This window comes from Xenopus tropicalis, chromosome 6 (genome assembly GCF_000004195.4).
Source record: "Xenopus tropicalis strain Nigerian chromosome 6, UCB_Xtro_10.0, whole genome shotgun sequence".
NCBI classification, from domain to species: domain Eukaryota; kingdom Metazoa; phylum Chordata; class Amphibia; order Anura; family Pipidae; genus Xenopus; species Xenopus tropicalis.
The window spans coordinates 35,845,667-35,871,207 of record NC_030682.2 but is presented as its reverse complement, the minus strand read 5'-3'; the positions used below and the strand labels follow the sequence as shown (position 1 = coordinate 35,871,207).

The 25,541-nt window shown below is 38.8% G+C and overlaps 1 protein-coding gene across 1 annotated transcript; it reads right to left on the bottom strand.

Moving 5' to 3' along the window:
• Window positions 1–1,274: 1,274 nt before the first annotated feature.
• LOC100496020 (adseverin) lies at window positions 1,275–24,333 on the bottom strand. Its single transcript, XM_018094926.2, has 16 exons — window positions 24,060–24,333; window positions 22,061–22,215; window positions 20,845–21,006; window positions 18,844–18,993; window positions 17,755–17,847; window positions 15,416–15,545; window positions 14,302–14,390; window positions 12,874–13,089; window positions 12,225–12,349; window positions 10,601–10,691; window positions 10,321–10,491; window positions 8,861–9,038; window positions 7,507–7,628; window positions 4,127–4,204; window positions 3,472–3,532; window positions 1,275–2,709 (listed from the first exon to the last, which is right to left on the bottom strand). Exons 1-16 carry the CDS (start codon window positions 24,250–24,252, stop codon window positions 2,576–2,578), a joined length of 2,148 nt encoding a protein of 715 aa, XP_017950415.2. The 5' UTR covers window positions 24,253–24,333; the 3' UTR covers window positions 1,275–2,575.
• Window positions 24,334–25,541: the final 1,208 nt, after the last annotated feature.

Below are 25,541 nucleotides of genomic sequence, written 5' to 3'. Positions count from 1 at the left end.
GCAAACTCACACTCATTCTCACTGCAGCACATGCATACTCATCCTCATGCTCACTTTTAAATTCAAGGGACAGTATCAACTACCTTATTAAAGTGCCATACGTTTAATTATATTAAACCATAAGTGCCATAAGTTTAATTAATAACACATCCACATATTCTATATATCATATTTAAAAGAAAAGATTACACTTATTTTTCTGTCTTGGAACAGAGAGGCACGTGTCTAAACTAAAAAAAAAAAAAACTACAGTTGAACTTTGAATTTATATTTTTGTGACTTTTTCTTTTTTTGGTTCTGCCAGTTATAATGCAATTTAACATTTTTTTTTTTTTTACTGTGTAACCCTTATTTGGCTGTATAAGTCAAATAAGTCCAGCTAGTGAATAGAGCATGGGGTACATGCGACTCGGTTTTAGCAGGATGGGCCTTTGCTATATGAAAGGTGCTTAGGGAGGGTGTATAACTACACCTCCCACTGCAACGTGTATGTGAATAGTGCAATCGTTAAATAGGTGGACACCAGGAGCTCTTGCAAACAAAGATAACTGTTTATTTGTCCAAGACAAATGATGGTAATGCAGGGCAAATCAATACTCACTCTCAGATGAGGTATAACAGGATTCAGCAATACAATTGATGTTAAAGCAGATTAAGCAACAAAGTATGGTGTCCACCGGTTCATCCCTTCTCATAAAGAGGTTGAGCAGGGTTAATATGACCAACAGAGTGACAGGAGGTAAGTCCACCGGTTTATCCCTTCTCATAAAGAGGTTGGGCAGGGTTAAGACTGGCCTAGTCCCTGGCACTTTTGTGTCCCTAATCTAAGGCAAGTAAGCCTGTTAGGAGACTACTCATTGAGTGTCCTCTCCTGGGTGGAGCAAGAAAGCTGCTCTTCCTAGATACAAACTGACTGTCTCACTTTCCTAGAAAGTGCTTTGATAGTAATTAACTTGTTCTAGCTTCACCTCATTCATGGGGTCCCTGATCACCGACTTCACTAAGGGTACTTGTCCCCTTCGGGCCTAACCTTCTGCGCTGGTGTGGATCCCAGGCTTCAAGGAGTATCCACACAGATCAAATGCTGCAGGCCAAGAAGAAAGATCCACCCATTTTCTAACACTATATTAAAGTGTGGTAGGGTGTGGTCTAGCCTTGTGCCAATAATAAGGTATATGTAAATACTAACTAGATACATTCAGCCTTGCCTAGTGACAAGGAGAAAAAGGAAAGGTAGGGTTTAAAGCCATAGGGGCACATTAACCCTATGGGTCCCTACAACTGTATACCTTTGATGATTCTTTTTTTTTTTGGCAGATTTGCTTGAGTGGGTGTGATAGTGTTATTAAACAACACAACAAAAGACGTAATGTTTAACAAAGACCCAGGATTGATTATTTGTGAGCTAGGCTCTTTTCTCCTGCATAACTCACAAAGTAATTGCATTTTGGAAGATTTTCCTAGACCACTCCAGAATTTTCCATTTTAAGCAATAAGCTTTAATATGACTAAATAGAATCAAAGTATTTATCCTTCAGAAATATTTCGGCTCCACACATGAACCCAGCTTCAGGCTGGGAACAATAGAAACCCAGTGACTTGGTTGTTTAGTGTGGGGTCACTTGAGCTAATAGCTGTGGGTCAGTTTTCAAAATCACCTTTGAATTAATGAATTAACTTTGAGTATATTATAGATAGGCCTATTCTAATTCATTTTTTTAGATGGTATTTCATTTTTATTTCTTATGGTTATTGAATTAGTGCATTTATTTTATATTTTTGCAGCCTTCATCCTAAAATGCTCTTTGGATGTCATAGTCACTGATCCCAGCAACCTTAAAACTAGATCTGTGAAGGTTAATATTTACCATTATTTTTTTTTTTAATCTTTAACCCATTTATGGGCTTGTACTATTCATCCCAGAAGTTACAAGTGGCAGAGGGAAAAAAATTATTAAAAAAAAAAAAAAATCAACAGGAAGACTAATTGCAAATTCTAGTGTCAGATCTTTGTTGAATACATGCAGTAGTAAGTAGAAATAAAAATGAATATTTATTTAGGAGGTGGCTTAACAAGTTTTGTACTAATAGGGGCCCTTACTCATAGGCTAGTGGTCACACCCCTGTACAAACTATAGGGGGTTTAGACCAATCAAAACATAGAATACATCCACCAGTCCAAATACAGAAACAAACATGTGCTTTGGTTGACTTGCAGTTCCATGAGTTTTTGCATAAGTTACACAAACTGCATAACTGTAGGGGCCTAGTGATGTTGCTGTGGGGCCCAATAACTAGTCAGTAGTAGTTCATAAAAATGGAAAGTTTAAGGTTGTTTGGGGTGATAGATATCACCAGCAGCTTTAGGGGGCAGTCCTTGAGTGCTATATGTTCAAAGATAAAAAGTTTTAAAAAAATGAATTCCCCCAGCCAGCCATTACACAGGATAGCTGCGGGGGAAGAAGAGCTACTCCTCTCTTCGATAATCGGTGCATTCCAAACTGCCAATCGGCAAGGGGAACGGCAGTCAGAGCCGGGTGCCTAGAGCAACATTGAACCCAAATACATCTTTGTCTTAATCCTGCCATTTATTAGAATCCCAGGCTAAAAACCAGCCAGTGAATGACAGGGGTTCATTTCCTTGCTTCACAGTTGTAATAGGGATGTCTTTGTCCCGTCCAGAAGGATCAGTTTGCAGATATTTCTTGGCTACAAGAAAAGAAACAAAAACAAACATCAACTTAATTAATTGAATGTATGCCAGCAAAAATATTTTCATTCATTCACATCAGCTTTAGATAAATATATACTCCATTATCTGGTGATTATAGCCCTGTGCTCTTCTCCCCCACTGAGTGAGTCTCAAGCTAGACACGCACAATGCCTTGTAGCAAGAATAAAGTGCAACGTGAATGGGCCAAACGTATCTTTACTGGCACATACTGTAATAATAAGATTTTAATAGAGACAGGGAAAAATCCTCCCCTACAGGAGTAAAAGGGTTTCTCTCCTGCCAGTAAGAAATGCACCCCAGTAAGAAGGTATACATGGGTATATAGGCACAGAGACAAAATAGAGAGCGGGTAGGAAGAAACTTCAGCCAATCTTTCTGTTGTTGTAGTAAAATAACAGTGTGTGTGCTTACCATAATATGTATCCCTCTCTTTGTGGTACAATGTTAATTGAATAGGCACAACTACAGGGGAGGTATTTCCCCTGTTCCTAATTTAATTTTATTTTTAGAGTATGTGCCATTTAAAGTTTTATTTTTATTTTCTCAGAGTGCCATGTGTGCTTTCCTCTCCTGATTACTTTCCATCTAACATATACTGTACATTGGGTGCACCTTGATAGGCAGTAGCAGGAGTTTGGCCCTCAGTAGTGGTCGGTATAGTATTGTAGTACTATTACTTGTCTATAAACCTAACAAAGTATTAGGGTGACCCATTCAAAACGCTAGAGATGGATTACCTGACACCAATGACTCTTTTTTTTCAACTTCATTTGCATCTTTTCCAATCCATAAAAATATCTGCAAAGTTAAATAAAAAAGTGAATTTATTTACATGACAAAACTTCAACAAATCCGCAAGTAGATATATGCCATCTAAAAGCTGAGTGCCTGTCCAAAAGCAACAGGCACTCACGTTAAATACGGTGTTAGTTTGCCTGGGTGCAGTAATTCAAGGAGGATATCAAGTCTGCAAAAAATAGATGCCACACTCACAGGACTTAGTGTGAAAAAAAAATAGTTTGTTTATTTAAAGCGTACAGCTAACTTTGAGAAAGGCTGTGGAAGCAGCCGAAACGTTAGCTGTACACTTTAAATAAACAAACTATTTTTTTTTTCCCATTAAGTCCTGTGAGTGCGGCATCTATTTTTTGCAGACTATATATATATATAGTCTTGTAAAGAATCGGCACTCACCAGTATCGGGGCAACGACTGGGGGCTGACAAAAATAATGCATCAAACTCAACAGTAGAAAGCACTCACAGCTACAGCATCAATCAAGTCAGTGATTTATTTCAGCATACCATCTACGCGTTTCGATCACCACAGGATCGTCATCATATATATATACTCTATTATATATCACTATATAAATAATGCATATTGATAATACCTGTTCCCAAGTGTCTAGCATCATCACATCATCTTCTGCCATGTCTTCTTGAGTAAATTCCCCCGGAACCTCTTCAACCTATTTCATACAAAACTGGTGGCAATAATACTGATCAAGTTTGTATTTCACATAGTAAGACTGAAACACTTTTATTTTAAAATCCCCTAAAATTACTCTGTAGAGTAACAAAACTGCCAATCAATGGGGAGACAGAACCGGAACATAAGATACTTCATAGGAAGTGATATACACACAATAACACTCCCTAAGTTTAATGCTTGCTGTGCAGTAGTTCAATAAGAAGATTAATAGGTTAAAGAATAAGTAGATCTTTTTTTTCTAAAATTACTCTGTACAGCCCTCAGATAACATACCTTTCTCCCTACATCCAGATTAATTGCATTTCTCTATTACAAGTGGCTGAACAGCAGCTCTTTTACTGACTTCCTTCTCTAGTGTGATGCTCTGCCCCTTTTGCCTACTGGGCATGGTCACTGCCTCTGCTCCAATTTAAATCAAGCAGACATGCCCAGTAGGCACTTCGTTAAGGTCATCGTAGTCAGAGAGAGAGAGAATGCTTAGAAACAAAAGGGGGTGGAGCTTCACGCTACATAAAGAAGTCAGTAAAAGAGCTGCAGGTGAACTATCTGTAATAGGGAAACAAAATAAATCTGGATGCAGGGAGAAAGGTATGTTATTATGGAAGCTGTACAGAGCAATTTTAGAGATTTAAAAAAAAGTTTACTTATTCTTTAACCTATTAATCTTCTTATTGAACTACTGCACAGCATGCATTAAATTTAGGGCGTGTTATTGTGTGTATATCACTTCCCATGAAGTATCTTATGTTCTGGTCTCCCCATTGTTTGCCAGTCCTGCTTCTAAACAAGCAAACAACAACAATGTGAAACTTAGAACACAATGCAATTACGAAAAATGCAAGAAAAACGCTAGAGTAAATTACTAAATCAATTACATTGGCTTTCATGCTGGGCCACTTCCTAGGCTGGAGGCAGCCCTACAGATTGGTACAGAAGAGTACCTTCCTTCTGACATTTAAGCTGTTAATTTTGATTATTAAACTTATAATTAAGACTTTAAAAAGGTGAAATTTTGACTTTTAATCTCATAATTATGATTTTAAAAAACTGCCTTTATAAAACATAATTATGAGATTAAAAGACAAAATTTTGAGTTTTAAAGTGTAGAGACCTATAGGGTTAACAATCCCTATTGCTTTAAACCCTACCTTCCTTATTTCACTGTTACTGGGCGAAAGCCCATGCATCTGTTTTTCCTATTTATATATTTACATTATTGGCCCATAGGCATAACAAATTCCTGCCACACTTTAATATAGTGTTTAGCAGGGGGTGGATCTTCCTTCTTGGCCTTCATCAGTTCAGCTGTGTGGATGTGCTCCAGGAAGCCTGGGATCCACGCGGCCCAGAAGTATTCGGCCCTAGAGAAAGCCATCATCTCTAATGAAGTTGGAAAACAGGGACTCCATGAATGAGGATTTAGTAAGTGCAGGATATCTTTTGAAACAGCATGTTCTAGGAACATGAGATAGTCAGTTATGGTTAGTAAGAGCAGCTTCTTTGTTCCAACGAGGAGAGATAGCTGTGAGTAATCTCCTTTACAGGCTCTGCTGCCTTGGTGAAAGGACCACAGTAGTGACATGGGTATCAGGCTTAGATTTGTTCTCCCTGATCCAGGTCTGCTGAATGGGATCTGGGCCACCAGAGAAAGAAAACCTAAGGACGTTCTTTACAACCCAAGCTTCTCTCCACAGTGATGTGTCATTATTTCACTTGCTCTGCATTGAGCCTGCCATGATATTTATTGCAAAGTTGCTTAAAATTATATTTCCTTTCCAAAACGCTTAAGTTTTGTTTAGATGGAGTTCCCCTTTAATCAGAATATTTTTTTTTTTGCTGGCCCAAGTGTTCTTCTGTAGCCTTATACTGCCAGTTGCAACATTGTGACTGATTATACTGTAAATAACAATACAAAATCATGTGTTTCTAATTACTGTTTTACATTGCTTTCTGTGGTTCTCTTTTTTCTATTTCCTGTGATTTAATGCACAAATCATTGTCCCAGGGGCAGTTGGGTAAGTGCTTGGGCCCCAAGGATCACAACTTTAAGTACTGTTTATTATTTTATAGTGAATAATTTATTATGATTTTGTATTTCCATTCTCTATCCCCCAAGAATCAACAACATTAGGAAGAATAATGACTTCTTTATAATAAGCTATTCTCACCAACTTATTGTTACCTTTATCTCAAGTCAAGTCTTGCTCTGCATCATTGTTATTATTATAATGATTGTTATTAATATTATTCTTTTTCCCTAAATTATTCCCCCAAATTCATATCAACCTACAAATAAAGAAAACTTTATATGAACAATTCAAACAATGCATATTTATTATAGTGTGTAAGCCAACATCACCGGCAATGTTACCCATGAGATTTGAACATTCACCTACAAGTTAGAAAACAAAAGCAAATATCCTGTTCTCAGCCTGAAAACTATAGGCCTGTTAGTCTGACATCAGTAGTAGGAAAGCTTTTGGAAGGGGTAATAAGGGATAGGATACTTGAATACATTGCAGTTCACAATAGTTTGTAAGCTCTATGGGGCAGGGACCTCTATCCTTTTGTGTCTTTTACTCTTAACTTGTTGACACTGTATTTATCTTGTATTTATCTGTATTTATTGTTATACTTTGCTTTATCTATTATTATCTCATTAACCCCCTGTTTGTATTAATGTATTCTACTGTACAGCGCTGCGTACATAAGTAGCGCTTTATAAATAAAGATATACATACATACATACATAGAATACTGTAAGTTTGTGCCAGCATGGTTTTATGCGTAACAGATCTTGCCAGACTAATTTAGTCGCCTTTTTATGAGGAGGTGAGCAGGAACCTACTAATGGTAGTTTTGTTGGGGGTATCCTTAATGGAGAAGTGCTGTCTAAAAAAGGGGATTGACTCAAGGGATGGAAACATAATTTTGCCTCTTTATAGGTCCCTGGTAAGGCCTCACCTTGAGTATTCGGTGCAGTTTTGGGCTCCAGTCCTTAAGAAGGATATTAATGAGCTGGAGAAAGTGCAGAGACGTGCAACTAAACTGGTAAAGGGGATGGAAGATTTCAACTATGAGGTTAGACTGTCGAGGTTGGGGTTGTTTTCTCTGGAAAAGAGGCGATTGCGAGGGGACATGATTACTCTGTACTCAGACAGGCTTAGCCTCCCCAAGCCTTCATTAAAACCCACCCATTATAGTTTACAATAAGCTTTTCAATATTTCATAACAATTGTGTTTTGCTATGCCATGATCCTGTTTAAAATATACACTTACCACAAACCGGCCTGTTTTATTTGAGCAACCGAACAGTCTTGGTGGATGATCCTCAAGTCGTGTTTCAAGCAGAGGGGAAGTTTGGTATGTCTTTTTGCCTCCAAGTGTAGTCCAGAATATATCTGTATTAAAATGAATGTAGCATTCTCAATGTACCCTACACATAATAATCATTTTACCAATTTTAATTTTACTATTTGACTTTAATGGTGTTTGGCAGTTTGTGCATAGTAGGTACAGCCACTCAGACTCAGAGCTGGACTCAAAGCTTTCCCCTAGACAAGCAGACAGCAATTCTTCAGAGCTTCCGAGCAAAAAGCGTAAAGGCAGAGGATAGCATGTGATGAAGTCAACTTGATAACCAAGGTAGATGACATCATTTAAAAGCCTTTGGGTCACATGAGAACACTAAGTTATGAACCATTGTGGTTTATACTGAGTATTTTTTAGTAGGCTACACAGGGAATACTGGGAAGAGGGTACTAAGCCTTTAAGATGCTTCAGAAAGGACATGATGTCCATAAAATTTTACTCATTTCTTGTAACTACAATGACAGCATGATTGCTCGTATATTATGAGAATTTGAACTTTGCTTTTACTTTGGGATATTTATTAGATTTAAGCATGAGACTATGTATGTATGTAAGACATTGACATAGATACTGAGGAAGCAAACCCCACGGTTGTGGGTGGGGCGGGGATTGGGTGGGGCTGGACTGAGGGGTCTGCTTCCTCTATAGCTGTAAGAAGGCCCTCCCCCAGCCAATCTCTCACCTACTTAGCACGAGCGGATGGGCAACAAGGTACACTAGGTGGAGGGAGGGCCGGGTAGGTACGTGATAGGCCCCTATAAAGTTTTTTTAGCAAGGGGGTATACTATTGTTACGCCAATGATTTAAGACATTCATTTTTATACATGGGCTAGGTTATTAAGGAAATATGTCACTTTAATATTAAAAAAATACATTTTACAAACATGAACATGAGCTTCTATGCTGCACAATATAAATATATATTTTTCTCTATCCTTATTTCCTTTCTCTTTTGTGAGGTTTGAACCTCTTTGCAGTTAGAGATAATTCAAATCTTGGTAACAATTATCAGCATTTATGATGTCAAACATGATCTGTGCAGCAACTATAATGCCACAACTTGAATATTAACCAAAATACCATTGCAGTAACCATTGTTATTTACAGACACAAGTGTTAAATATCTAGCAATATTAATTAGTGGCTGGCTGCTTACATATTATGAAAATATAAATATATTTATATCCTTTTCAAAGCCCCACACCATGCATTTTGTAAAGCAGTTGAACATTTACATTTGTTGGTAACCATAAATTCATACCTGGTTCTTCCCCTTCTGCAATATTAATGGCTCTTAAATTTAAAACTTTGACTAAATATTTCGCTCCCTCTATTTCATCTTCATTTGCGCCTTTTCCTATCCACATGACGGCACTGTTGTCTCGCATTTTTAATACAAAAGCATCATTTGCGTTCAACGATGTTGCATCTGCATCAACCTAAAAATATAATTACAGAATTAAATCAACAGAAACCGAACAATTGCTTCCCTGTGAAATGTTCAGGGAACAAGAAACCCCATCATTCCTGAAGAAATTACAAGCCAGGGGCGATTCTTTCCTTAGCAACGCCCTAGGTGGCCTTTCCGGTGGGCTGTACCTCTGCACTGGAAAAGACACATTTCTGGTTTATTTACCAAAAATTTGGCTACTAGAGTTACCAGAAGCGGCTTTTTTTGTTCTCACCTTACCTCATGGCAGGAATGCCCCTGTTCACAGAAGTTTGGGAGAAAGCCACTGTTAATGAAATATGACATGACATTTAACCTATAGTTTGCCAGAAGGTGCATGGGAGATCGTCACTAGAATATTGGAATAAGGTTTTGTGGTCTGATATGACCAAAATCAAGCTAATTCTCCAGGAGACTAAACACCATGCTGGAAGGCATGTGAATGAATGCAGGAAAATACATGAAATCCTGGAGTAAAACCTCATGCAAGAGACCTGAGTCTTGGGAGCTGATTTGTCTTCCAGCAAGCAATGACTTCAAGCACAAAGTCAAAACTACACAAAAATGGTTTAAGAACAATAGGGTTAATGTCATGGGATGGCCAAGTCCAGATCTCAATAAAATAGAGAATTTGTGGCTAGACTTTAAAAAGATAGAGATCTATCCACAGACTCAAGGCTGGAATTGCTGCCAAAGTTGCATCTACTAAATACCAGCTTGAAGCGAGTATATATTTATGCATTCGGGTATTTTTGGTTTTTTTTTATTGATATTAATTTAAATCACTTTGCAGAAAATGAAATCTATTGTGGTTCAATGTTCTATGACAATAAAACATAAAATACTTTTTTATAGGTTTGCAGTCCTTTATGTGGTTCCAATGCAAGAAATAAAATAGCCAGGCCCTGGTAGAGATATTGGGACAATGCCCGCTCACCATGTTTATCATCCATATGCAAGTTTCCTCAAATGTTTAACAATACAAATGCTGCACTTGGCACTCTTTAATCTGTCTTTAAGGCCTTCCTTAACTGACCCTTTATTCAACCTCTCCTGTACCTGCCTTTTATTTCTTCTGTGATGGACCCTCTTGCCCCTGTCCTTGAGAAGACCTCCTATAGTACCAGGCCCAGGGTCTTACATCACTGAGCTATAGTGCAGAAAATCAATTTATATATGTTGCATTAAAATCATAAGTACACTGTAAGGGGTAGGTTAATTAAGTCTATATTACTAAACAGGATTCTATTGCTATTTAACAAAATTCTTACCTCAGCTATTCTTGTGATAGATCCTAAGTTCTTTCGTACTTGAAAAAGGCGTATGGGTCGTGGGGGAGCCTGAACTCCCTTTCTCGATGTGCCATCTTTGTATATAATGAGTGGCTTGTCTTTGAAGACACTTAGCAAATGGGCAGGTTCTTTCCCTTGTGGTACCCTTGTCTAGAGGAATTAAAAATAAAATCAAGTGCTGGCAATTGTAGAATCTATAGTGCCCATATAATCATAACCTTATGAAATTGATATACAGTAGAATATAGAATGAATTTACCTGAGTGGCACCAGCTTTGAGGGAACGATCCAACTGCACCGTGAGGAAGGCAGAGTATGTCAGCTCATCTTTTCCTGCATTAGCTCCTTGCCTGAACAAGAACAGAACAATCAAGGAAGAGACCATACTTGATACATTCAGACTCAAATAATACTATCTGAAGGTTTTTAGTAGACTTTTTTTCAAGTGTAGCGCACCCTTGAGTGATGGCTAGAAGTATTCTTGAGCGTGTGTGCTATTTGAGCTGTGTTGATTTGTGTAAGCCTCAAACTTGGCCAACTCCCTGCAACTTCTGGGACCTTGCTGCCGCCTTGGTGAGTGCTTACCAGGTAGCTGGCAATCCGCCTGGGGAGGAATTGCCCAGGAGACTTGAGATTGCTGATTAACCAAACAAACTTCTTTATTTATTCCAAACAGCATTCAGAGGTATCTCTCCCTATTATCCAAACCAGGAGCTTCTCTTTCTCCAGATAATTTCCCCTCTAGGGAATATGCTGTGACCTGAGCTAACCACTGAATTTACTGAACTACGGCCAGTTAAGGCCGTGATAACCTCACTAATCTCCTCGATGGGCCCTCAAGCTGCCCAACTAAATAACACTGTCTATCCTTTCACTCCTAGAGTGACTATAAAATATCTTACTGTATTATCTAAACTTGCTCCTGTAGCTACCTCTTAGTGAGGTGAAGTCCCAGGAAGAAGACCTCATGGCTTGTGAGTCACCCCTCTTTTATATTGTAGAAGACCACCTTGTGGTCACTGCTTAACTGCAGGGGAAACTCTCTTTTTACCTGGAAAGAATAGTCATAGTACACACACTATTAGGACCACCCTTAGGTGTCCATATCCCATCAAAGTGCACCCACTGGCATGCCTGTCTAAAGGGGAAACCAGGAATAGGGGCTTAATCTTAGGGTCCCTACACAAGGCAAAAGTTCACAGGGGGAGATTTATTAAAATGTGAGTTTGAAGCTTAATATTTAAAAACTCACCCTCGTTCTATTCATTCCTATGGGATTTTAAGAACCAAATGTATCAGTTGGAGAAATCTAACGTCTCATTTTTTTTATTTTAAAATTCAAACAAACTTGTTTCCACAAATGTCTGATATTTACTAAAAAGTATGAACTGTAAAAGTACCCATGGAAAAAGTTGCAGAAAAAATGCCAGATTTTTTGTATTTTTACACCAAAACCTCTTCTTTTTTACAGAAAACCAAAAACCTCTAAGATTTCAAAGGGAAAGAAGGATCCTTCAGGGAAGGGAAGGGACGTCTGCCATTGACTTCCACCTAATGTAAGCAAGTTTTACCTGGCAAATTGGATTTGGATTTTTAGGCTTTTAACGCATAGTAAATTCTCAAAAAAATAACGTTTTTGTTCTGTGTCTAAAAAATCTGAATCGTGAAAAAAAAAAAATCCTAATGTAAGTAAATGCCAGAACACATTGGAAACCAGGATGGCACAAGTTACAGTTGAACAAATTTGTATAACTGTTTGAATTGCATTTGGAAAGTTAATTGTTAATGTATATCATTCTGTATGTGCTGTGAATATTTATGGGCCATGATGTGGTTTCAGCTATGGAGATTTGTTTGCAAAGATTGTTCTTTAAATAGCTTACCAAGTGTAAATAATCTTCTGTCCATTCAAAGTTGTGTACATGATAATATAGCAATCTCCGCCGTAGAATTGCCCATAGGTTTCGGGATCTAACGGTACTCTTGCATTTTTTTCAATTCTCCATATCTAGACAATTGAAATATAGGTGTAAAAATCTGCCAGCAGAGTATCGATTGGCCTTGGTCTGATTTTCCCACACATAGTGCAATCTATGCTGCTTCCATGCATTCTTCAAATTACAATTTATAAAGGTGTGAGTCAGTAATGTAGGGCTCATCCTCATTCAGCAAGAAAATGCTAGAATTGTCCCTGACTTGAGGCCCCTAATTCTTCAAAGCTCTTGTACCATTGCACCAGCCATACTGTAAATAGATCTATCTATCATCTATCTATCTAACTATCTGTCTGTCTGTCTATCTATCTATCGATCTGTCTGTCTGTCTGTCTATCTATCTGTCTATCTAACAATAATCGATCAACTTTCCGGTAACACTGAAAAGTAAAATATTGGCTATCATTTTTGAATATTGCCCCCAAACTGCGTAGACAATGCGATGCTCTTTATTGTGAACAATTGGGGCATTGTATAAATAGTTCATAAAAATACAATATCTAAGAGATGTCATTACAATTGAATAAAAAATATCTACCTCTACATGACCAGATCCATCATCCAGCATGTTGTGCTGGGCAGCCATCCTAGCCGACGTGTGCAGCTTAGTAGCATCAAATGGAATTTGTTCGATCTGCGCTATCTGCTCCTTAGTGAACACTTTCCCTAATCCCTCGCTCTGCTCTTTATCCTTCCAGTCTTTAAAGTACTGTTTAAATATTGGAGTTTCTCCTCCTTCGGGCAACACGATAATCTAAGACAGAAATAAATATTATTTATTATCAGTTACAGTGCAAGAAATTACAGATTCTGAATTTGCAAAAAAAAAAAAATTATTTTATTTTTATTTAAATATATAGTACTATAAATGAGTGTCTGCTCCTGTGAGATTGTATTGTTTGCAGTCTCCCAAATGTAAAATAATAAACTCCCCATATCGAGCAATCCCTATGCAAAAGAAGTTCTCTATGCTCCCAGAATATACTGAGAGGTAACAATCCTCAATAGAGATAATATATATCAATATATATATATATATAGGAACTCATAGAAACAGGCACTCACGTATATCAAAATTGTAGCTTGCCTGGGTGCAGTATACAATTACATACAAAATTGGAAAGCATATGCCGCACTCACAGGTCTTATGGTGCAAAACAATAAAGATTTATTTAAATCAAAGACTGACGTTTCGGCTGCCTGAGAAGCCTTTCTCAAAGTACAGATGTGGCAAACAAACCCCCCTGATAACCCTAACAGTGGCGCCAAAAGCATAATGATGTCATAAAGTGGGAGTGTAATAACAACAAATGACTGTAAAGCACAATAACACTGAATAAAGCTGCCAAAAAATAAAAATAAATAAAGAGGACAAGTGTAAGACCAGAAAAGAAAAGAAAAGCTAGCACGTGTGTGTGTAGATAAAAGCAAAAAAAAAAAAAAATAAATAAGTGCAGATATCACTGTAGGGCTGCAACTCCCAGTACCCGCTCATTTTTTAAGCACAAAAAACAAAATAGGCACAGAGCTCATTTTTTAGGCACAAAATAGGTGCACAGCTGATGGCGGCATGCTGCCAGTATGTAAATAATAACATGCTCCAACGAGCGATAGATATGAAGGCTCAGGGCACTACTCCTACTATGTGTGTGTGTGCTTTCACTTACCAATCTCCCCCCATTCCAAAATGTAGGCTTTGTCCCATAAGGCCTAATGGGAACTGGGAAAATCTATTCAGTAAATGAGAAGTAAGTACATGTGCTATTCTAAAGCTCAGTGAGAACATCTGTTATTGAATTTACCAGGATAGATAATTTAGTCTTTCACACACTGTTCTCTGCTCTATATTTGCCACCTGGCCAATGGTTTGCCAGCCCAGCCGGTACATTATTCCAATGTTGTGAAAAAGAAGGAAATATAACCAATATAGGGGAAAGGGTGACTAGCCTTAGTCCTGAGGTAATACCTGTGTGGTAGCAGGATAATTCATTTTCTTTATAAAATCCTCTGCAGTTTTTATTGCATGCTTTTTCTCATTAACATTGGCCCCCTTCCCTGAAAAAGAATGAAAGACATATATGTTCTATTTTGCAATAATATTATATAAACAGTCTTTTCCTTGTAAAGCTATAAGCTGAAGGACTAGTATATCTTGTATTTCTGTGGGGGTAGTAAGAATGTTTTATTGATGAGCTTCCAATGCCCCCTACTGGATGCTGTGAGCATGACAACTATTCTCTCAGGACCAAAGATACTATCACATGCAGAATTTCCATCTCTGCCACAAGTACACAGACCAGGCCCACCATGTATGACCAGCATAAGTTTGTTCCTAGTGTCAGCACATTCCTAAGGTTTCCCTTCTACTCCTGGCATGCCTTTACTAATTCTCAGTCATCTCCCTTCATATAAACACACTCACACAACTGATCAGGTACTATTCAGCAACAAATATTTACATAGTTACATAGGGTTGAAAAAAGACCAGTGTCCATCAAGTTCAACCCATCCAAGTAAACCCAGCACCCACAACCCACACCTTATCATTTAATTTGTAATTCACAAAATATTATGTTTTTAAGTAAATTTTAGCAGAACACTTTGCAAATTTTAAAATCTATAAAATAGTACTCAATAGACACTAAAAGTCAACATTGTTTTACTTGCAATAACATATCCAGTGCACCTACCATCAGACACATCCCATAATATATCCAACCTCTTAGTGTGAAGCTGAACAAGTCACATGATATGGTGGTCTATTGCATATTGACTGGTTATTTTGCTAACACTGAAGCTAAAGTACATCAGTGCTGTTACCCATAGCCAGAGGTGTTGATTAGTTCGCCACAAATTAGAAAATGAAAGCAACGTTCTTATAAGTAACTGCATTACACTGGTGCAATTACCAACCAGTTTCTATATTAGTATATTAACCCCATGTGTGCATGTGCTGCGGAGGGGATTTGCCTGCGTAGAAATATAGCAAGTGAGGCACAAGGTAGAGACAATCCTATGACTGGAATCATTAAAAAAAAAGCTCCATATTGGCCCTCGTGTATTTGTAAGACAATAATAACCTTTCCAAACAAAGATCTTCTTATCAGAACTGTCCAATATGAAGCACTCATCAGAGAGAAGCATGGGCATGGAGAAGGGATTTTCTTCAGAAACCAAAGTTGTCTGCATGGTGCCGCTCGCATCGGATACCTATACAACACCGAAAATGGGTTACATATATCCAAGATGGTAAATAGCCAAAATCCAATACTCACAAGTGTATTTTCCCCCGGAACACTTTATTACAGGATCTGCTGTGGCCTAGTCACACTTTATCCAACAGCTAGCTGCTGCAGCCTCACACTGGGGCTTATTATTCAGCAGTGGGTATTTCTGCCCTATTGCCATAAGGCTAATGCCACACAGGCCTATGCAGGCAGAGCTGTAGGGAACCTTTTAAATAAACTGGGAGAAAGCTTAAAAATCAGAAGAATGCAGTAGGGTGGTAGGAGACTGGGGGTTGCCAAAATTGGGCAACTCCCCCAAAAAATCCGGGAGAGTTGACAACTCTGCTCTGGCATCAGCCTTTCCCTGTACCTGCACCTGGAGCCATTGCATCAGCCTGGGTACACAGAGGGATTTTGGCACTGAAAAGTGGGTTTGCATTTTGGCGGCAAAATCTGCTCTGTGTGCCTTCACCCAAGCCGACACAATGGCTCCATGTGCAGGCACAGGGAAAGGCTAATGCCAGCTTAGGGGCTGATTCTCAACTTGCATACAAGAATCAGTCCTGTGTGGCATTAGAACCCACAACAAACAAACTGTTATGTTCATTATTCTACCTGCAGTAGACTAAACTAACCACATTTCTGATTGGTTGCACAACAGTGGTGTATGATTTGTGGCATGGCAATACGATAGATAAAAAGACTACTTTTTTAAAGGGACAGACAAAATGAAAATGATTTAAAGTAATTTAAATATAATGTACTGCTTCCCTGCACTAGTAAAAGTTGTGTGTTTGCTTCAGAAACCCTACTTTAGTTTATATAAATAAGCTGCTGTGTAGCCCCGGGGGGCAGCCATTCCTGCACTGGTACAGCTGGGGTGTTTGCTACAGAAACCCTACTATAGTTTATATAAATACCCCGCTGTGTAGCCCCGGGGGCAGCCATTCCTGCATTGGTACAGCTGGGGTGTTTGCTACAGGAACCCTACTATAGTTTATATAAATAAGCTGCTGTGTAGCCCCGGGGGCAGCCGTTCCTGCATTGGTACAGCTGGGGTGTTTGCTACAGAAACCCTACTATAGTTTATATAAATACCCCGCTGTGTAGCCCCGGGGGCAGCCATTCCTGCACTGGTACAGCTGGGGTGTTTGCTACAGAAACCCTACTATAGTTTATATAAATAAGCTGCTGTGTAGCCCCGGGGGCAGCCATTCCTGCATTGGTACAGCTGGGGTGTTTGCTACAGAAACCCTACTATAGTTTATATAAATACCCCGCTGTGTAGCCCCGGGGGCAGCCATTCCTGCACTGGTACAGCTGGGGTGTTTGCTACAGAAACCCTACTATAGTTTATATAAATAAGCTGCTGTGTAGCCCCGGGGGCAGCCATTCCTGCATTGGTACAGCTGGGGTGTTTGCTACAGAAACCCTACTATAGTTTATATAAATACCCCGCTGTGTAGCCCCGGGGGCAGCCATTCCTGCACTGGTACAGCTGGGGTGTTTGCTACAGAAACCCTACTATAGTTTATATAAATACCCTGCTGTGTAGCCCCGGGGGCAGCCATTCCTACACTGGTACAGCTGGGGTGTTTGCTACAGAAACCCTACTATAGTTTATATAAATACCCTGCTGTGTAGCCCCGGGGGCAGCCATTCCTACACTGGTACAGCTGGGTTGTTTGCTACAGAAACACTACTATAGTTTATATAAATAAGCTGCTGTGTAGCCCCGGGGGCAGCCACTCAAATTAAAAATAGAGAAAAGGCACAGGTTCCATAGCAGATACCAGATAAGCTCTGTAGAATTCAATGGGAATCTACAGAGCTTATCTGTTATTGGCTATGTGTCTTTTCTCCTTTTTTTAATTTGAATGGCTGCCCCCATGGCTACACAGCAGCTTTGTTTGTATAAACTATAGTAGGGTTTCTGAAGCAGGGGGAATATTATGTAATATATTAATTACACTGATACTCTTTCATTTTTTGGTGTTACTGTTCCTTTTAAGCTGACTGTGGTAGGACTAAAAGGCATAATATTTTAGATATCATCACTAACTATGCAAAAAGAGATAAAAACTCAAACAGCATGTTGCATAGGCCCTTTTCTATACATTTGTGAACATTTCCTATACTAATGGTGCTTATTTTAGAATTTGTCAGAATGACACATTCAGTTATTATCGTACCATGTACAGTTTTGCCATTTTCCTGTTGGTCACGTCGGCAGTGACATCAGTATCATCATCCCCTTCAGGAAGCACCGGCATGGGACCTAAAATCTACATAGGAGAAAGGACAAAATAATCAATAAGTGAGGGAAGCTCATTAGAAAATAATATGTGACAGGATATACTAGGGGTTGGTGCCTGCAGACTGGAGGGGGAAAGGGAATGCAATTCAGAAGTAGATAGACTGTTCTTAATATTTATAGGCACCTATTGATTAGAGTTAGTGCCAAAAAAAATGGTGGAAGCCTGATATTGTATGTATATAGAGAGAGGAGAAAAATCTGCAAGTTTTGGGTCATGGGTAAGTTACCTAACGCCCTTTTATTGGGCAACAGACTTAGTAATCTTTTTTGCTGAGTATACCACAATACAAAGATATAGTACAAAGCTGGTATGAAATATTTAGCATTTCCTTATAATTCAAAATATCTGATTTTATGATTTGGCCTTTGAACTTTGAGACCATAAAAACTTCACTATACTGCTTTTGAAATTCAAATGCAAACAAATGAGTAGAGAAAATGAAGTTTGTAATACTATGCAGACTATGCAGAACTATGCAGAATACCCCACTGTAATACTGTAAATATGTAGTGTGATATAAAGTAAAAGAACATTGCTCATATTACTTTATTACTGTTGTAACACTATCTCTCATCTGTGGAATCCCTTTGGTTTACTCAGCAACAGAAGACACGCAAGTCATTTATTGATTTTTAAAACCCATAATTTCCCCTTTGAATGCAGTTTTAAGCAATTTTAAACTTCGAGTTAACTGAAAAGGACAGTGTTGGGACTTAAGCTTCTAGGTAGAACTTTCCACAAGAATAGACCCATTAATGTATACATAAAGGAAGAAGGTGAATCATTAGACCTAGTCTTAACCCTTTAGAAACTGTGTGCCTAAAGGGGATGCAGAAATAGTTACTGTAAGCAGAGAGAGAGACAATTATGGTTCCCGAAAGTTCAGTTCATAATAGTAAATATTTCAGTTCAAATATTTACTTTGGGAGTTCATGTCAAAAAGAGGGAAAGCTAGGGCTTTACCTGCATCAGAGATGGAGGTTCACTGAATTGTTCTACGACAGTCAGGTTAGACCTTCCTTGCCTCTCATTGTTACGAATAGAAGTTGCAACTTGAGCGGCCTTCAGACGTTCATACTTGTTGCTTTTGGACCCACACCACTGGTAAATCTCCTGAATAAAAATACATTGGGAGAGAGTGAGTGGTAGCACATAGCTCTCAGGACATATTGTACCAAGGAGGAATCTGTTGGGGCCTCTATTTGCTTTTCTCCGCATTGGTTTTGGAAAGGAAAGGGTGAACACCCTGGTCTTTTTTCAGCCTAACTCATTGTGTAACTGTGTGTCACATAGCACAGCACACAAATTCTGATTGGTGTGGTTGGCCGAAAATCATGTATAAAACAACCCATGTACTATTGCCCTAATAAAAGATAGTGACCGTAATGAGAAAACAATGCCACCTGGCCAGACAGTGCAATAATTTCTCACCCTGTGGAGAATTGGTGCTAATTTGAGCCTTGGTGATAGAAGCACATAGCTCAATGAAAAGTGATTTACATTAAGATTGAGATACATTTAAAATTTAACCTGGGCTAATGCTTTACAACTGTTAAGGGTGCAATAAGGAACTTGTAGTGATCTTTGAATTAGAATGTTATTTAATCTGCTTCAGATATAGAAATCAGCAGATATTATACTCTTATGCTGGTACCTTTGGCCCCTATAAATACACATAACTAACAGGAAGGACCTTGCACCAAATACAGCCAGAACAGAGTTTGAAATCATTGTGGGGCACTAACCTGTACAGTTTCTTTTAGTAATGAAAGTAAGATTGGTATAGAGCATTAGTCCTTTAATAAGACAAGCCATGCAAGCATCTGATTGTTTTCTACTAAATAAGTTATTGGGGCAGATAATCATAATGTTCTCCTGCTGCACTACTTGGGTTTCATTATGCTTGCACACAAGATAAAAACAACAAGGCAGGGCTTGATGTTCTTAGATGTTGATGCTGAGAGCTCCTCATCCCACACAAACCCCCTCAGAAACCATGCTAAGGAGGGAGGATGGGCAGACTGCCTAGCTCATTACTGCCCCTGATATTCCTGCACAGAAAGAAGAATATAAACTGGTACTGGAACTAAATGCTGCTTTATCGTGCACCCCAGATATCACTGCTTTTGGGTATCCTGCACTCCAACGTGACCTTCCTGACCAGATGCTGTCTATCTTGGCCTACCCAGTTATGCCCCTTCCATCCAGTTAAGCTTCTGGCTTTACTTGAAATTAGAAACTTTACGTAAAATATAGGAAGGAGTGAGTCTGTGCAGAGATATATGTTTTATTCATTGCTCCTTTCATTTTATATTTACTTGAAATTACTTCTTTAATATGTCAGACAGCTCAGATATTTTCTTAATGTAAAAGCTTGTTTATGAATATACCATTTAAAATATTTCTAAGATAAATGACAGCTGTAGACAATAACTTAAAGGAAAAGGAAAGTCATTTTGGCGGTTTACTGCCAATAGATTTGCCACATTAGTGCCTCCTAGAACACTATATTTATTCTGCAGAAAGCCTTATCATACCTAAGTAAAGAGCCCTAGAAGCTTTCTCTGTTTGTTTAAGATTGCAGTTGCCATTTTAGCTTGGTCTTCGTAGCTTCCTGCTGCAGCTCAAACCGTTGGTAGCTCAGATTACACATTCCTTAGGGTCAACCCTTAGAAATGTGTAATCTGAGCTGCAGCAGGATGAGGGAGTGAGTTTTATGAAGTCTTATGGGGAGCAGGAGAAGGGAGAGAGGAGAGAACTGTGCAGACTCTGGCCCTGGGAAGGAAGGATTTTTCTGAGAACATAAGAACATGTTTCCAAAAACGAGGCAAGAAATCCTCTGTTTCTTTTGATAGAGTGCAGCATTACTGTAAGTGCTTATGACTGTATTTACATAGACCTTTCTGATGAAGCTTACTTAGTTTTTACCTTTCCTTCTCCTTTAATACAACTTTTCATACTTACAGGTCCAACATCAATGATAAAGCAGTCGCCGCTGTTAAAGCTGGACCAGCTAAGCGGCACCTCTGTAGCTCTGACCACTCTCCTTCCCTTTATATGGAGAAGTCTCCGGGCACTGAGGTCATTCGTTATCACATGCTGAAATCCAGACGCAATACCGCCTGCCTGAAATAGAAATGTGCCAGTTGTTTGTTTCTGTTTAAATAGCTTTATAAGGTTTTATATTTATAAGCAGTGGTGTAACTACCTATCAGCAGACCCTGTGACCACAGGGGGACCCAGAAATTACTTGCATTTCCTAGCCATCCTCCCTCCTGCCTGCAACCATGCTGTCGGATCCATTCACTTCATATAACTGCATTAGTAAACTGGGTATCCCCAAGCTAGTGAACCAGTTCTTAAAGCTGCATTTTAGGTCTGTATCATAGACACACAGGGCTGTTTATCTGGATGTAGGAAAGGAAATCAAGCCAACCACCTGCCACAATGTATTCAAACAAGTTATTGCATTTACAAAACCACACATTAGATCCAAAAAACCAAAGCCGCCTATACATGGGAAGATATTGGCCCCCAACCTGCTCACACTTGACCATGTAAGCACAGGCTTCATGATGGGCTTCCTGATAGTGATGAGTGAATTTTTTCAGGCATGTATTCACAGCGAATTTCTGCATTTTGCCATTGGCGAATTGTTTCGCAAAACTTCTGTGAAAAGTCAGAGTGGGAAAATGTGTTGCGCGCCAAAAAAAAAGTCGCAGTTGCATAAAAAAAAAGGTGCGTCAAATTGGGTATGGTCACATCAAATTGGGCGCAGTCATGTCAATGTACCATGTGCCATTGACGAATTGTTTCGCAAAACTTCTGTGAAAAAGTCAGAGCGGGAAAATTTGTTGCGTGCCAAAAAAAAAAAAAAAAGTCGCAGTTGCATAAAAAAAAGGTGCGTCAAATTGGGTATGGTCACATCAAATTGGGCGCAGTCATGTCAATGTACCATGTACCTGGAAAAAAAAAAAGCTTGCAACATAAAAGTCGCGAGACGCACAATTTGTGCATTTTCAGCTGTTTCATGAATTTTCCTGTTGTTTCACAAATTGTTCGGCGAAACGGGACAGATTCGCTCATCACTACTTCCTGAATCTCACTGGCATTCATTCAGATACTATTGAGGAGAATGGAAATTGCTTTTGGACATAGGCTGAATCAGGTTTCAATGTACCTGGTACTTAATCCCATCTTTAAAATGCCCAAGAAACTCTGTACTCTCATGTCCTTGCAGTTCTCTGTATTGAACAGGGCTTCCACCAAGGTATTCATCCAGCTGGACAGTAAATATAACAGCTGCTGTGCTCTCATCCTGGGTGCATTCATTGCCTGATTAAAAAACATAAAACCCAGAAATAATAAAAACCTTGTCAAGAAATTTAAAATCAATGTCAATTGTAGGTGAAATTTGATATGTGTATTATAGAACATCTAACTGAAGAAAGTCAATAGAATATGGAAAAACTTTGAAGGTGAAACTGATTTATTAAACATCACCTACACTTTGGTATATTTTTCATTAAAGTTGCACAAACTCCTTTGGGTTATACTGTAGTATGTGCATTTTATACATTACACTGTTTATTTTCGTTGATTTAATGCTACTTTCATCCTGCAATTTTCATATGAAGTTTAATGTTTAAACCACTGGCAGATAAAGATAATAATATGACATGATTTAGAACTAAAACATTAACTTATATATAAAGGGGCCCATAACAAATGATGTAAACAGTTTGGTAAGGGCAGATCTTACCCTAAATGACACAGTCTGGGTTTGTCTCACCCTCCTAGAAAGCCAGAGACTTTATTACAAAATTTTTGACTGTTATCCATCTTTTACAACTTTATTTTAATCATTATAGACTCTAGAGCAAGTCATCATAAAAACAAATAACCATAAAACAGGTGTTTGGCATGCAGAACTGCAAATCTCAAAAACCTTTATGTGGATGATGTGGATTAGTTTGTAGTTTAGGTATAGGATTTATTATCCAGATTGCTCAGGAACTAGAGTATTATGGATTTGGGATTGCTCCATAATTTGGATCTGCTTAAGTCTGCCAAAAAATGATTTAAACAGGAAATAAACCCAATGGTATTGTTTTGCCACCAATATGGATTTATGTAGCTTTGTTACAATCCAGTACAGGTATCGGATCCCTTATCCGGAAACCCATTATCCAGAAAGCTCCGAATTATGGAAAGCCCGTCTCCCATAGACTCCATTATAATCAAATAATTCAGAATTTTAAAACTTATTTCCTTTTTCTCTGTAGTAATAAAACAGTACTTTGTAATTGATCCCAACTAAGGTATAATTAATCCTTATTGGATACAAAACAATCCTATTGGGTTTAATTAATTTTTAATTGATTTTTTAGTAGACTTAAGGTATGGAGATCCAAATTACGGAAAAAACCCTTATCCGGAATACCCTTGGTCCCGAGCATTCTGGATAACGGGTCCTATACCTGTACAAGCTACTGTTTTATTATTGCATGGAAATACCATCAGAATACAGAGTTATATTGTTTGGACTTTCAACTGCTTAAGTTCAAAAAGTTTGGGCAGCTTTCTATAATTCACTAAACAGATTTTGAAGCAATCAAGATACTAATTACTAATCACACACACACATATACACACGCTGTCATCATAGATTCTGTGGTTGATACATATGTTGTATATCCATATAACAAAATGAATTAGAACTGTTTGCCTATTCTTATCAATCTTGATTTGTAAAGTGCCAACATATTTTCCATAAGTGCCTGCCCTAGTGGAGCTTACACTCTAAAGCAGGGGTGGGCAAACTTTTTGGCTCATGGACCACATTTACTTACCCCCGGGCCAGGGCGGGCAGGGCCAGGCCAGCGTTACGCCCCCTTAGTCTGTTTAATTCCAGCCCGCCAATGACACCAAGTCTCGCGTGATGAGACTTGGCGTCGTCGCCAGGCCGGATTAAAAAGGCCAAGGGGCCGGATGTGGCCCGCGGGCCATAGTTTGCCCACCCCTGCTCTAAAGACTCTCATTTACACACAGTGATTAGTCTTATCAAGAGCCAATTAACATACCTCTATGTTTTTGGAATGTAGAAAGAAACCAGGGTACCTAGAGGAACACATGCAAGCATGGGGAAAACATGTAAATATACAATGATTTCTACTCACCAAGCCAGTAGTGAAGATGGTAAATTTTATAGAGCCCCCTGTCAATTGTATTGAGAATAACATATGCATCACCCACATAGAAACTGCCATAGAAGCTTTCTGGAACTGGGGCAAGATCCATTTTCTCAATTCTCCATATTTGAAGTCCAGTCTTTTTTCCAGCATTGACAAATTCTTTGTGTTCAACCACCATGTTTTCTCTTTCTTAAGATCTTAGTATTTATTGAAAGGAAGCAACTCTGAGTTCCTCTCCTCACAGACAGTTATCAAGTGCACATTTATAATCTCTGCACAGATTTATATTGCCGACAGCTCATTGCCTAGGGGCGTGTCATTTCACCCACGTTGTCCTGTCTCACGTGAGCCCATATGCTGTATGTGAAAAGATCAATACACTTATGACAAGTGCATTCTCACTCAGACAATAGGTGGTCAGTTAAAATGGTTCAAAAGACCCCACATCAGTGTTACTTTCCCAAACTCCATTAGCAGCCAAACAGGATGCTTTCTGGGTCCCTTTAGGAGTAGGAATCCACTCAGGTCAATAAAAACTGAAAAACATTTATTTAAAAAAACATTCTAAATAAAGCCTAACACGTCTTGCGCTCTGCTCATATGTTATATGGTGTGTTAGTTATCAAAGGATAGAGACTTTTTACCATTCATTATACTCAGAAGCTTTAGAGAGGCAAGATTGCTTCATCATTCACACAAAGAAACCAGTTCTGTTGAAATTTGGTAGCAAATTCATCTTTAATAAATGCAAGTTGCACTAAAATTACTTTCCTGCCTCTTATATACGTATTGCCTGTAGCACACATTATAAAATAGCCTTGTGTGCTGAGTTAACCCATCATGGTAATGCTCCAGTGATATTCTGTGATGTTTGAAAAAAGACCAGCATTGTGAGAACTGTTCACATTATTTCTCAGGGTTTAATACCTAGCTATTAGTAGTAGGAAAGTGTATATAACTAATTTTGCACTCACATAGGAGAAACTATAGATAATGCAGTCTCCATGGAAAACATAGAACTACACCATCACATGCAACAGCTTGAAAATAGGTGTCCTTTGCTGCATGAGCAAGGCCAGCAGTTTGGCATCTTCTACTCATGTGAATAAATGCACATTTCTATTAGCAGAGTACAAGGCAGCCCTAGGGTATAGAGCAGTGGTAAGAACAAGGCCCCTTCCCTGTCAGTGTTTTCCCCCAAGTTGTGCATCTGAATGAGGGGCAAGGTAGGGGAATAGAGGGGGGTTTGTCCATGTGCCTTCCCTCTCCTGCCCCTCATTAATTACTAGGCAGCGCTATATTCATGGAGCAAGGTGCTGGTCTCTGCGCTCTGAAATGAAGCACCGAGACCTGTGGCGGTCACTTAAGGGATGAAGGCAAAGTGCAAAGAAATGGTCACAAATTACCTCTAGTAGCACCTTCAGTCTAAGTTTAATATAAGGAAAAGAAAACATATATGCATTGGCT